Source organism: Symsagittifera roscoffensis, chromosome 9, assembly GCF_963678635.1.
Source record: "Symsagittifera roscoffensis chromosome 9, txSymRosc1.1, whole genome shotgun sequence".
Taxonomy (NCBI): Eukaryota; Metazoa; Xenacoelomorpha; order Acoela; family Convolutidae; genus Symsagittifera; species Symsagittifera roscoffensis.
Genome location: NC_087070.1, coordinates 22,631,530 through 22,643,911, shown reverse-complemented (window position 1 = coordinate 22,643,911; position 12,382 = coordinate 22,631,530). Strand labels below are relative to the sequence as shown.

The window sequence follows — 12,382 nt, the reverse complement described above, 5'->3', positions numbered from 1 at the left end:
ATATCCATGCAACGTGCCTCAAACAACTTCTTACGTAAAACTGAAAAAAAAATAGTTTAAGATAATGAAAATTTCTTAAGATAATGAATTTTGCTTTGAATGTGCTGCACTAAACAAGCCAACAAGTCACCCCTTCTGCTCCGATTAATTGACTCTGATGTTGAAAGTTGAAAACTGGAAAAATAGTTAAATTAATCATTGATATGTGAGCAAAAAAATTTTTTCTCGAAACAAATTTCATTTCATAAGTTTTTGATCATGTTTGAAGTTGAATTTTTGGTCATATTGACTATCATGTTGAAAGTTGAAAACTGGACGATTAATTAATTTAATAATTGATATATGAGCGAAAAATTTTTTTCTCGAAATAAAGTTCATTTCATAATTTTTTGATCATGTTGAAAGTTGAATTTTTGGTCATGTTGACTATCATGTTGAAAATTGAAAAATGGAAGAATAGTTAATTTAATAATTGATATGTGAGCAAACAATTTTTTTCTCGAAACAAATTTCATTTCATAAATTTTTGGTATCATGATAAACTTATGTTTGTGAAAATGTTCGTGAAAATCCAAGTATGATTCGTGCCAAGGTCTTTGCCTTTTGTGAATCATATTTTTTAATAATAATAATAAATTGTGTGCAAATTAGATTCCATTCTTTGTAAAAGTTATTACATTTACAACCAAACGAAATCTCATTGCGAGAACACCGTGGAACTATGCAGCCCGTTTTCAAAATCCAAGAAAAAAACAGTTAGCAAACTGACGCAGGAAACAAAAAAACTAGGGCTAATAAATTTCGGATGTTACTGTTTTATTTTTCGTGGAAATATAATATAATTGTTTTCCTCGCTTATCGTTTCATTATTATTTTGCTTTGTTTTATCTAGTTTTTGAACGATGTCGCATAAAAATCAATTTTCAAATACGTGAAAAGTAATGGATTAGCTTAGAAATAATTGGTTTGGCTTCAGGCTTAGAAAGCTTTCCAATAAAATGGTTTTATGATTTACAATTTATTATATTTTGGCTTTAACGTTACTTTTTTTACTAACCTAGTTTTTTGTAAGCATACTAGGTTTACTAACTGTTACTAAACTCTACTACACTCGATGTTCACGCAGCACTGAAAATCAATGATCATTTATCCATAAAAAACTGCTATTAGTTGAAATCGTTTTTAAACCTCTTCTAAGCGCTTCTGCCATTAATACACATTAAAAAATATGCAGGCAGCCATATAAAAAATCATCCATTCTGTCTATTTACTTCAAGTTGTGCAAGAATTCTCTGGAGCTTCAAGCTTAAAATCTGAAACTGCTTCATGATTCTTAACGGTTATGCAGAAGAATCGATAAATTATCACAATGAGTGTGTCCAGACCGAGCATCAAACAAACTTGGATATGCTGTTGAAACTGTAATTTCTGAACAAAAATAGTTATGTTTGCTTAAATTGGTACCCGCACTGACAAAAAAGAATTAAGATCATTTTATTATGAAAAAAAAAATTAGAATAGAAAACATTGATTTGGATCAATATAAACTCGATGAATTGATCTTAATTCTCAGCTAAAAAATTGATGCAATTCTATTTTGAATCGACTTAAATCTACGTTTTGTTCCGACCACTGAAAGTGGGGAGAAACTTTGTATTTGTTTTTTTTTGGTTAATTTTTTCTTTTTGTTTTCCTCGCAAAATTAGGTACCACAATTATTCATTGAACAGGGTTGAGTAATGTACTTATTAAAACCCTTGCAGTCGTGATTTGAACGCTTTTGAACTTTTTCAAAAAATTACAGTTTCGAGAAAAACCAGTTTGAAATTTTTCATTTTTAGTATAATTTCGAGCGAATAAACCGAGGTTGCAGGCGTAAATTAGGCTTTGTTATAGAAGAAGGATGCGGCGTGAAAATTTTTTTAACTCAGCCTTTGACTACAACTGTTGTCCATCTTGCCAATTTTACAAAGATTGTCAAATATCCATAAGCCTTAGGCTCTTGTCCAATATTTTTTATCAAACCACGTACAAAAAAAAACGACTTTCAAGTGCAAGAATATGGTCGGAACATTCTGGGCTACTTAATTCAAATCGATTTAAATCAAAAATTTCATTCGAATCTTTTTGTTTTATCAATTTGGACTTTGTGCTACCTTGCTGCATTGCCCATCTTTTTTAAATTTGAATCTGTATCGTCTGGTATCATAAAAAAGACCAAAATTTTTCAATGTTTCAAAATAATTTCAAAATGGAATATTTTGAATTGCCTCTTAAGATTTCATTGCAGATTTTGAGCTCCAACTCTGGTATATAAGTGACCATTTTCTTGATTCTTTGCATGAATTTCAGCACAAAACTTGATTTGAAAAATTTTATATGATTCAATTGCATAATTTTCACCATGATTTTGAAAACCTGCTTTACGTTGATGATTTTCTAAGATTTTTTGCATACTTTTGAACTTTAAACCTGATTTGCTTTGACCATTTTCTTTTTTCGTTAAATAAATTTTGATCAGTCAAACCCTGATTTGCATTCATGAATTCATATGATTTAATGGCATACTTTTCATTTCAAAATCTGATTTATATCGACTAATTTCCTATTTTCAAGTAGATTTTTGCTCATGATTATGTTTACATTGATTACTTTCTATGATTTTAGAGCAAAATTGTGAACTCCAGATCTGATTCTGATTTGTTTCCGTCCAAAATGATATAGGTCGATGTTTTTGACACTAAAATTGATCCAACGTTTTCAGGAAAGATTAAATTCAATCAGTTTAAACCCCATTTCAGTTTCTCAAACGTTCCTTCTTAATCGATTTGAAATGATTTAAAATCGATTTAAAATCATATAATATCATTCCGAAAATATTTGTTGTTGGTGCGGGTAAGAATTCATAGCAACATTCTGTCTGTTTTAAAAAAACTGACAATATAGTTGTTTCTGACTTGCAATTTTCCCTTTAATTGGCTGCTAAACAAGAAACTTAAAATAAAGCTAACTGGCGAAAAAAGACCAAATGAGTTCGAGTGATATATGATAATTGAAGAAATTTGGTTCTTCAATTAATATATAAATCTCAAACTTGTGTCGTATTCCCAGTAAGAACTCCAGCAAATTTTCGATTTTGTCTCAAATGGTATAATTCCCAAATGGCATGAAAATTAAAAATTTCCCAAATGGCACAAAATTCATGCACCAGTTGCATTGAAAAATCGAGAACAACTTTTTCGTGAACAATGTGATAAAATAATTCAAGTTGTCAGTTCGAATATTGGTTGACATTTAATCTTGAAAAAATTGTAGAATTTTTTTATCAAAAGCGAAAAGCATACGCTTGCGGTTATTGATAAGCTTCCTGTGGTCAATTTTTTCGACAAACTTGTCGCTTTACATTCCTTTAGAAGCAATTAATTCCGAAACTTGTTAACATGTTTTCGTTCCTGATAAAATGTCAGAATTAGAAATTGATAGAAAATGTTTGAATTACAATGAAAACTTGAAACTTTTGCCATTTGTGAAAAGTTTTATTTTATGCCATTTGTGAGTTATGCGATTTGAGATTTTACCAAAATTTCTTTTTATCGAAGAAAGTATTGCAACGCTTCGTCGCAGTTGACAGTCGTAGCAGGCGACAAAGCATTGCGATTACGAAAGGCGACAAATCCTTGCAAATTAATTCAAATAGGACTCAATGCTTTGTAGTTACGAGAAAAATTACTTCTGGCTGGGCCTTGCTACTTCTTTTTACTCCAAATTGATGCTATGTTTTCTTGAGTTTATTGTTTCGAGACTAGTTATCGCTGTTTGAAATATTGCAGTATCGCTCGCAGGCAGAAAAAAAACTTTCGCAAGATTTTTTTGATTTTCAATGATTACTGGACCAAAACTAGTCCTGGCCAGTTCAGATTTCTTGTTTTATCTAGATCCCCCTCTAAAACATGTTTAGTCATTCTCAAGATTTGCCCTCACTAATTCTTTGTAATAATGAGGAATTAGTTAACAAGATCCATGCATTCTTTCCAAAACATCTCAACTAATATCACCCCTTCTAACTGCAAAAAAAAGTAAACTGTTTTCTACAAACAAAATCCTTTTTTTCTTGAATTAGTCAATTTGTTAAATCAATGATTGAAGTTTATTGTTGAATTAACTGTTTTTAGTAATAGATTTTTTATAAGGGGGATATACTTGATGTTAGAAGCTTTTCTAGGCCTTGTTATGGAGGTCCTTAATAGAATCAGCAAATATGTCTGCTTAGCTGCTCATTAAGAACATCTAAATAATTGATCACTTTGTTATAATCGTTTTCATTGAACTCTTTTAGAACTTTGTTGATGGCGGAAAATAACTTTTGACTAAGATGGGCAATTCACTTTTATAATTTGACTTTGACGTCAATCACTTTTTGAGCTTGAGTTTTTCTTTGAGTGCCGACCTAATTCCTCCCTATAATAAAAATCAATTTATTATACAATTTCGTAAGGTGACGTATATCGTAAGGTTATGGGGGTTGAAAGGTTGCCAGTATGGCCAACATGAGATAACTAATAATCTAAAAATACTTTATGCCAGTAACGCGTTAGCAGAGATTTAATCCGCCTTAGAAATCATTCAAAACTGAACTGAGGCATGCTATTTGACCTATTGAATGATTAGCTATATGCTAATTGTATTATGTTCTATTTACAGATGTTCCAAAATGTAAGTGGATTCCATTTACAAAATTTCTGTGGTATCCGCCTACAAATACCTGTAACGTAAATTTTGTCGGCACATTGATTTTGTTGCGGACTCCGCAACGAGCGAATATAGGTATTTGTTCCGGATACCGCAAATGTAAATGGAGTCCGCACAATTATGCGGGTTCCGCTGACAATTTGCGGAGTCCGCTTATAATTTGCAGATTCCGCTTATAATTTGCGGATTCCGCTTACAATTTGCGGATTCCACGACAACTTAAGTTTACTAAACACATATAATATTATTTGTTCATGGATTCCACGAACTAGTTCGGGATTCCACATGTTTTGTTGCGGATTCCGCAAAGTTGCCTGCTTTTAGAGCAATTTTGAGCAATACAGTGTTTTAGTTATTTGTCCGTGGAATCCAAAACAACTAAGAAGATCAAAGAAAAATAGCTTTGTTGCTAATTCTGCGACAAATCTGATTTTTCCCTGTTGCGGAATCCGCTTCACGAAATGCACAATTTGGCCTCTTAATGGTCTGAAAAAAAAACATGTTTTTTATATTTCATCAATTTTCTCGAAAGCGAACTCCCTAAACTTTAAAAGGCAGTCGGAACGTTCAGGGTTTTGCCCTCAAACGAACAGTTTCGATTTGACTTTGAGTTTGACTTTATGTTTTGAAATTATGTGTGATTTAATGTTTTTTCACTGGCTCAATTTTAAGTTTTGAATTTCAATTCGACTTCAGTTGAAACATATATCGCAAACCTTCATCCGAGGATCAGTTGCTCCCATAAACGACCTTCTAACATATGTTTCGAACTAGCTTGTCCTTTTGGGACTTTTTGAACTAGGTAGTCCTTTTGAGACTTTTTCCAACCTGAAACTGCAAATTTTCGAACTCCAGCCAACAAACGCTTAGAATTTTGAAAAAAGTGAACATTTAGCACATCGAATGCAGTCAGTGTTGAAGTCTCAGCTATCTGGGTTGTTGAATATTCCCAATTTTTCAATGATTTTTGAACGCTTTCTGTTTTTTGAATGCATCAAAAATTTTTAAGAGATTAGAAATTTCAGTGAGAAGGGGTCATAGAAGTTTAACAAAATTATATATCTATGCGTAACTATGCAACAAAGTAGTGAAGCGTTGCAAATCATTTGCTTAAGCTAATCGATTTCAGTAATGGTTTGTCTAAAATCCTGTGATGTGTTGCCATTTGAATAAAATTTGATCATTTGTGGAACCTTTTTTCAAGCAGCTCATTGTTTTGAACCATAAAACTGCGTTTAATCAACCATTTATAATCTGCTTGTTCATTCCAGCGTTTTAAACAAACTAGCGTAACTAGGAGACCTAGTTTTCCAGCTTAACTAGGAGACAAATTAGTGAAGCCTTGCAAATCATTTGCTTAAACTAATCGATTTCAGTAATGGTTTGTCTAAAATGCTGGTGATGTGTTGCCATTTGAATAAAATTTGTTCATTTCTGGAACCTTTTTTGAAGCAGCTCATTGATTTGAACCATAAAACTGCGTTTAATCAAACATTTATAATCTGCTTGTTCATTCCAGCGTTTTAAACAAAACGTTTAAGCGAATCATTCAAACGTTCAAATTTACGAGTTTGTGTGTATTAAAACTAACTTTGAAGCATCACTCTAATAATCACAACAGGCTTTTCATTCTTTTGATTCTTCTTGATAATTTAGCTGTTTCAAAAAAAAATCAAAACTAAATCAAAAAAGATATTTTTTGTCGTTTTAATAGCTGTTTTGGATGGTTGTTGATTTGTTGTGATAACAATGGCTGTGAACATCACTTCGCCACGTCCTAGTCCTCGACTACCATACATTGTCGGATACCAAGGTAAGGATTTTTGAACAAAAATATAAGGTGGGAGGGTTAATAAAAGTCATTTTATTAACCCTCCCACCACGAATTATTTTGACGAACATGCACGTAAATACATGTCGGTAGGTAAAAAAATGACGCTCCGAATAAGTAATCAATTTAAAGTGAAGTTGATATCAGACATTGTTCAACCCACAGAGTTGAGAAAGTACAACGGTCGACTTTTTGGGTCGATACATATAACGACCACTTCAACTCGAGAGTAATTACGATTTTCTTGTTTGCACGAAGTTGTAAAAAAGAGCCAAGGTGAGCTATACTGTGTGCCATAACGAAATGTTTACAAAAAGAATTAAAATAAATGAAGCAGAACTACGATTGACTGGTTCTGAAGGTTGCTTGCAGACATACGCAAACAATTTTGACAGCTTCAAATAAAAGCAAAAGTTTGTCAAGAGTAGTTCTTATCAAGTTAATTATATTTAAGAAAAAAAAACAATTTTTGTACACAAATAAAGCTCATGAGATGTACATTAAAACTTTTTTGTCTAAACTATTCTTTCTTTTGAATTGCAGAACTTGATCAAACTTACAAACTGAATTGCCAACGTTCCACCCTATCCTCGATTTTTTGTCGTTACACTTTTTATTTCTATTTAAAGCTCTCAAAAACATATCTAGTCAATGTAACGTAGGTTTGTTTTATTTTGTAACTTAATTTTGAGCTTCCTATTTTTGTCGCACAAACAAGAAGTCACAACATGAGGAGCAAGGCTACAATGTTGTGTATGATGCTAACATATGGTTGAAATTAGGTGTTTACATTCCGAGTTGGGGTGACCGACCTGAATACCGACCGCATTTGTCAACCACAGTTGTCCTTTCCCGATTTTGTGTGTCGAACAATGTCCGCTGTTAATTTTTTTCGGAAGTATAAAATAAATGGATTGGACTGTACTCATCACTGCAATTTTTGAATTAATTTAAAGGGATCGCAAAGAAATTTTTGTACTTGGTAAAAAAATGCATTCAGATCAACCAGAAGTTGATGCCAGATCTCACAATTTTAGCGATTACTTTAGAGATTACTTTTAGAGATTTCTTTATTGACAATGCCGAAAAATTTTGGGCAACATGTATATAATGTAAGGTTCGTGTTCGACTCATGTATTGACGCGAGTCAACTTGTCTATCAATCCTGTATAAGTTGGGTCAATCGTGTTATGTTTAGAGACTGCATATTATAGTGGTTAACACTTTGGCTCAATAAGCAGATGGTTGGGATCAATTCTATGAATTGAGTACATATTCTATTTATAAAGATTTAAACTAGTGGAAAGTAAAACGTGCAACCTATTTTAATATATCACCCCTTCTGACTGTCCATACTATCGATACATTTTTCGCCCACCTCAACCCCCTAACTCCTTGCCAATTTCCAGTACAATTTCGTTTACTACTTGAGTTTAGGTTTATAAGTTGAAAATAACTTACAAGCGTGACAGATATTTTTCTATTGCAATAGTGATTGATAACTGGATCTGAAGAAAAAAATAGGAAAAAATTTAATTACAAAAAATATTGACACACTTTTAGGAAAAGTCTCATTTCAAAAGAAAATTATTCACTTTTGTCAAAAATTATCCTCCATAAAAATTAATTGAAACCTCTAAACTAAAAACTAGGCCGCCTTCAAATTGCTCAAAGTTTTCTTAACCTTTTAACCAGCCAGAGGCCTAACCCGGAGGTTAATCATACGGTGCAGCAGGTTTTTTTGGCATAAAATACTTAACTATCCACACAATCGAAAATGTCTGTGAAACGCTTTTTTGAACGAAACATCGCAAATTTTTTCTTCTCAAATATATAGCACCTCCCGACAAAATTGCTTGTGAAAACGGTGCTTTTCACGTTTCACATTGTTTTCACGTTCACACAAATATTTGGCATCATCTTAAAAACTATCTATTTTTTGAAGTTGTGCAGCATCTTGTTTTGTTTTAATTTGTCTGTAATATTGAAACAAGCAGCTAAACTTTTGTCGTCTTTAACTAAAAAAATTGAAAAAAACACGTACTCTATAAGCTATTGTTCTTTTTTCTACCGGTAATTGTGTTCAAAGTTCTCAATCTTTTCATTTTTTGAACCGCACAAAAAACTGTGGTTTTGCAATTTTTTATTCGAATTCGTGGATGCTTTCAAAACAGGGTTTTCTTCAGTTTATAATTGCAATCTTTTCAATGTGAATAAGTTTTATTTATTTTTCCAAATTCGCAAACTATCAGTTCTCTATAAAGAAAAGAGTAATCTTAGCATACGAATTTCCTAAATCTGTTAAATTGATTAGCCTATAAATCAAAACACCATACTGTAGAACTGGTTCAATTAAAGTCTTGCAAAGCCGCACAGTAGGTACCATGTTGAAAAAACAATTTGTAGTAAAGTAATTTTGTTGATAAACATTTTCAAAAGTTCTAAATTATTTTCACCATTTGCGTCATTTCAACAAATGACGTGCGACCATTGTCTAATCAATATTCGTATTTTCTGACAACGCGAATTTGTGAAGTTGACTAAAAGCCCTGAATTTTGCTCAGGTCATGTTCCGGAAGTGAACACAACAACTAAGTGTCTGGGGAGGAGTTTCGCAGCCACTGCTGAAGATACAGTGAACAAAGACAGGGTGAAACTGCAGAGGGAGAAGAAGGAGATCTATCTGGGCATCAACCCCAGAGGGGAGAAGTTCCCCTCATACGATAGGTCACACTTGTATGGACCAGAGTGGGCCATAGCTGGTAAAAGCATTAAATTATTGAGTGACTAAGAAGCCAATAATACAAAGTGCTCCTTTCAGACTCCCGCTTGGAAAGTGCTTGGCTTTATTTCGTATTTTCAAAACAAGTTCTGTGATAGTAATAAAAACAAAGGGCATTTTGAAGTTTAGTTCAAAATTACACAGCCAGAACTTAAAAATATCAACATTCAATGTAGATTTTTTTTATGAATCAAGAAAATCAAGAATTTTGTGGTTTTATTCTTCATAACACAGTTCCTGCAAAAAATATCTGATAAAAATCACTGTCATTAGATATTTAACTTTTGCTAAATTAAGTTTACTTAGTGGAACTCTGTAGGACGAATAGCTCATATAAAAATCAAACCATAGTATTAAATAAGGACCGTTTTTTTTAGGTTGATTTGTTAATTCAATTTCAGAAATTGTTACAATATAATAAAAAAAGATCAAATTTTTATACTTTTTAAGGTTACGACGGCCACATTCCACGATACATGTAAGTATGTCTTCTTTTTTTCAACTTTACCAATGCTTTTGGTACTTTCCCATACGCTATAAGTTAATATTAATTTAAGACAAACCCTCGGCAAATCATTCAAATACACATCACAAGAAGCCATAGACAAGTTCCAAAATGAGCATTCCCCGAGAAAATCAAAATCTACAAGAGAAACAGGAAGCAGCGAAATGAGCAAAAGTGTGAACGACTTATCAGGGCTCGGCGTGGATTCGCAGAAAAGTTTAAAACCAGGATCAATCTATCCCATTATCATACCCAGATATGGAGGGTTTGTTCCAGGTTATTTGTTTGCATTGTTTGTAATTGGGACAACGAAAATTTCGGGATGAAAAATTGTAATAAAATAAAAAAAATTGAAGCAATTTAAGAGGCAAAAATCGACAACAATATATTCACAATAGACTGGAATTTATGCCAGCGAGAGAATATTTTTGTTCCGACTTTCCACGAAAGTGACGGAGTGTGCTCGGGTGGTTTTTTTCTCCAGACAAATTTCGGGTTTCTAACTAGCAATTTTTGACAGTTTTTTTTATATATGTTGAAAGATAGTGTTATCTTGAGCTCAAGTTTAAAACAATAATTCACATGTGAACCTTTTTGTAAAGTTATGGGGTTTTCAAGAATGCCAATTTTTGGCCAATTTTGAGACAATTGAAGCGCAATATATTTTAAGCTATTGAGGCGTAAGCGGTGATTTAATTCGTATTAGAAGTAGTTTCAAATTAAATTGAGGCATCCTTTTTGGTCTTTTCAAAAACTTGCTACTGTATAATTTGTACTCAAAATAGCGCGTGGGGATATTTTCTAAAAAAAATCCACAAAAAATTATTATGAAATTTTTTCAGTTTTTTTGTTTGAAATTTTCAGGAATTTGTTTATTTTAAATTTCTATAGTAAAAAACGGCATTGGGAACTTTCAGGGTTTTGCCCTGATACACGCAGTCTGGTTTTCTTTTAAGCGTAATCAGTATTGTGGGATGTTCAGGTCAGAAGTTCCGATTTGGACACAGTAGATATTACGATTAGTGAGAAGTGAAGCACAACGTCAGAAAAAAGAAGGGGAGGCGAAAAAACCATTTGAGATGATGCCATTGAGAAAATCCCTAGGGCGTTGAAAAGCAACTGAACTCGCTGTATATATGCTTAATTATCTTGCAAACTTGAATTTGATCAATTTTTTCTCCCTCTCCCCTCTCTCTCTCTCTCTCTCTCTCTCTTTCTCTTTGATACTAAATATTTAAATTAAAATATTGATATTTTCAAAGATGGTACCTCTGACGATTTGCTCTTGGTATATGCCAAATTTTTATCGTAGGAAATTTTGTCCAAAATGGATTTTGAAAAGAAACTGTTTAGTGAGTAAAATCCTGAATTTGCGTTAAATTTTGTCCATTCGTGTATTGCAAAATGTAAGTCACATTTTTTGCGCCACTTGCAGTTTAGTCAGTTTCAAAATCAATTTTAATTCCATTTTGCCGTAGAACTTAGTGTACTTACAAAAATAAACAAAGTTTATATAAGAATTAATCATCTTTTCCACTCAACTGCTCAGTTAAATGCGGCAAATTTAACTAAAAATCAAAAATGGAAATTTTCAAGATGTTAAAAGTATAAACTGAAAATTTCAAGTTTTGCTTTTACTTTGGGTCGCTTTTTGCCTGAAATTGGGACAGTGCAGTTTTATTTCCCCCAAGAACTAGAATCTTCTGATAATACAAAAATAGCGCAAAAGTTGACTGCACAAAAAAACCGAGTCTACAAAACTGTCTCAGAAAATTATTCTCTGCTGACTGAACATGCTCACAAAAAAACTACAACCCAAACAATCAACTTCCCGTGTTCGAGACAATAGAAAACAGAAGCTCTAAAACTATACAATAAGGAAAGAAGCTAAAATAACAAAACGCTCATTGGAAGAAAGATTAAATCAGAGAAAATTCAAGAATACGGGAATTCGAGCTCGAACACTCGCCCATGTTTCGAATATTTCCGGGAATAATCTTGCAGCGATTTTAAACCCGATTCAATTTTTCTCATTATAGTGTAAACTGCAGCTCTGAACCATGATCAATTTTTTTTAAAACACAACACTGGAAAATTTATACTTCAGTAGTTTTTCATCAAGGAATCAGTGGAAAAAGGATAAAATTGACATTTATGATTCTGGTGCGCATATTTTCATAAATAAAACAATTTCTAATTCTAGTGGATTTCGGAATGTTTTATGTTTCAAAATTAAGCCACGAGGCACTGGCGAAAAGGGTACGAGTGTCCTTTACGAGCTCTACATTGTGGAGTTGATCACTATGGTAAGTTTTCTCTTATTTTTCTCCTTTTTCTGTAGTGTTCTATTGCTACTTCTTGTACGAATACCTAAATCTTAAGCTGATGCAGCTAATGTGAAATGAGAGTTCAAGATAGCTTATAAACTGCATACAAAACTTTTGCAAAAAGTAAGCTTGTATCGTTTTTTTCTGGGAACAAAAATTAATCTGTTCACCCAATAATAGCAAGACTG

At 32.6% G+C, this 12,382-nt stretch overlaps 1 protein-coding gene across 1 annotated transcript; it reads left to right on the top strand.

Moving 5' to 3' along the window:
* Positions 1–6,273: 6,273 nt before the first annotated feature.
* LOC134854425 (ciliary microtubule inner protein 2B-like) lies at positions 6,274–11,164 on the top strand. Its single transcript, XM_063870666.1, has 5 exons — positions 6,274–6,562; positions 9,145–9,342; positions 9,813–9,840; positions 9,920–10,143; positions 10,850–11,164. Exons 1-5 carry the CDS (start codon positions 6,499–6,501, stop codon positions 10,888–10,890), a joined length of 555 nt encoding a protein of 184 aa, XP_063726736.1. The 5' UTR covers positions 6,274–6,498; the 3' UTR covers positions 10,891–11,164.
* Positions 11,165–12,382: the final 1,218 nt, after the last annotated feature.

What these genes read in the sequence shown, in the direction of transcription:
- LOC134854425 (XM_063870666.1), top strand. Translation starts at nt 6,499, where the DNA reads ATGGCTGTGAACATCACTTCGCCACGTCCTAGTCCTCGACTACCATAC. An exon ending in ATACATTGTCGGATACCAAG is followed by an intron (nt 6,563 to 9,144) that starts GTAAGGATTTTT and finishes AATTTTGCTCAG; the next exon opens with GTCATGTTCCGGAAGTGAAC. An exon ending in ACCAGAGTGGGCCATAGCTG is followed by an intron (nt 9,343 to 9,812) that starts GTAAAAGCATTA and finishes ATACTTTTTAAG; the next exon opens with GTTACGACGGCCACATTCCA.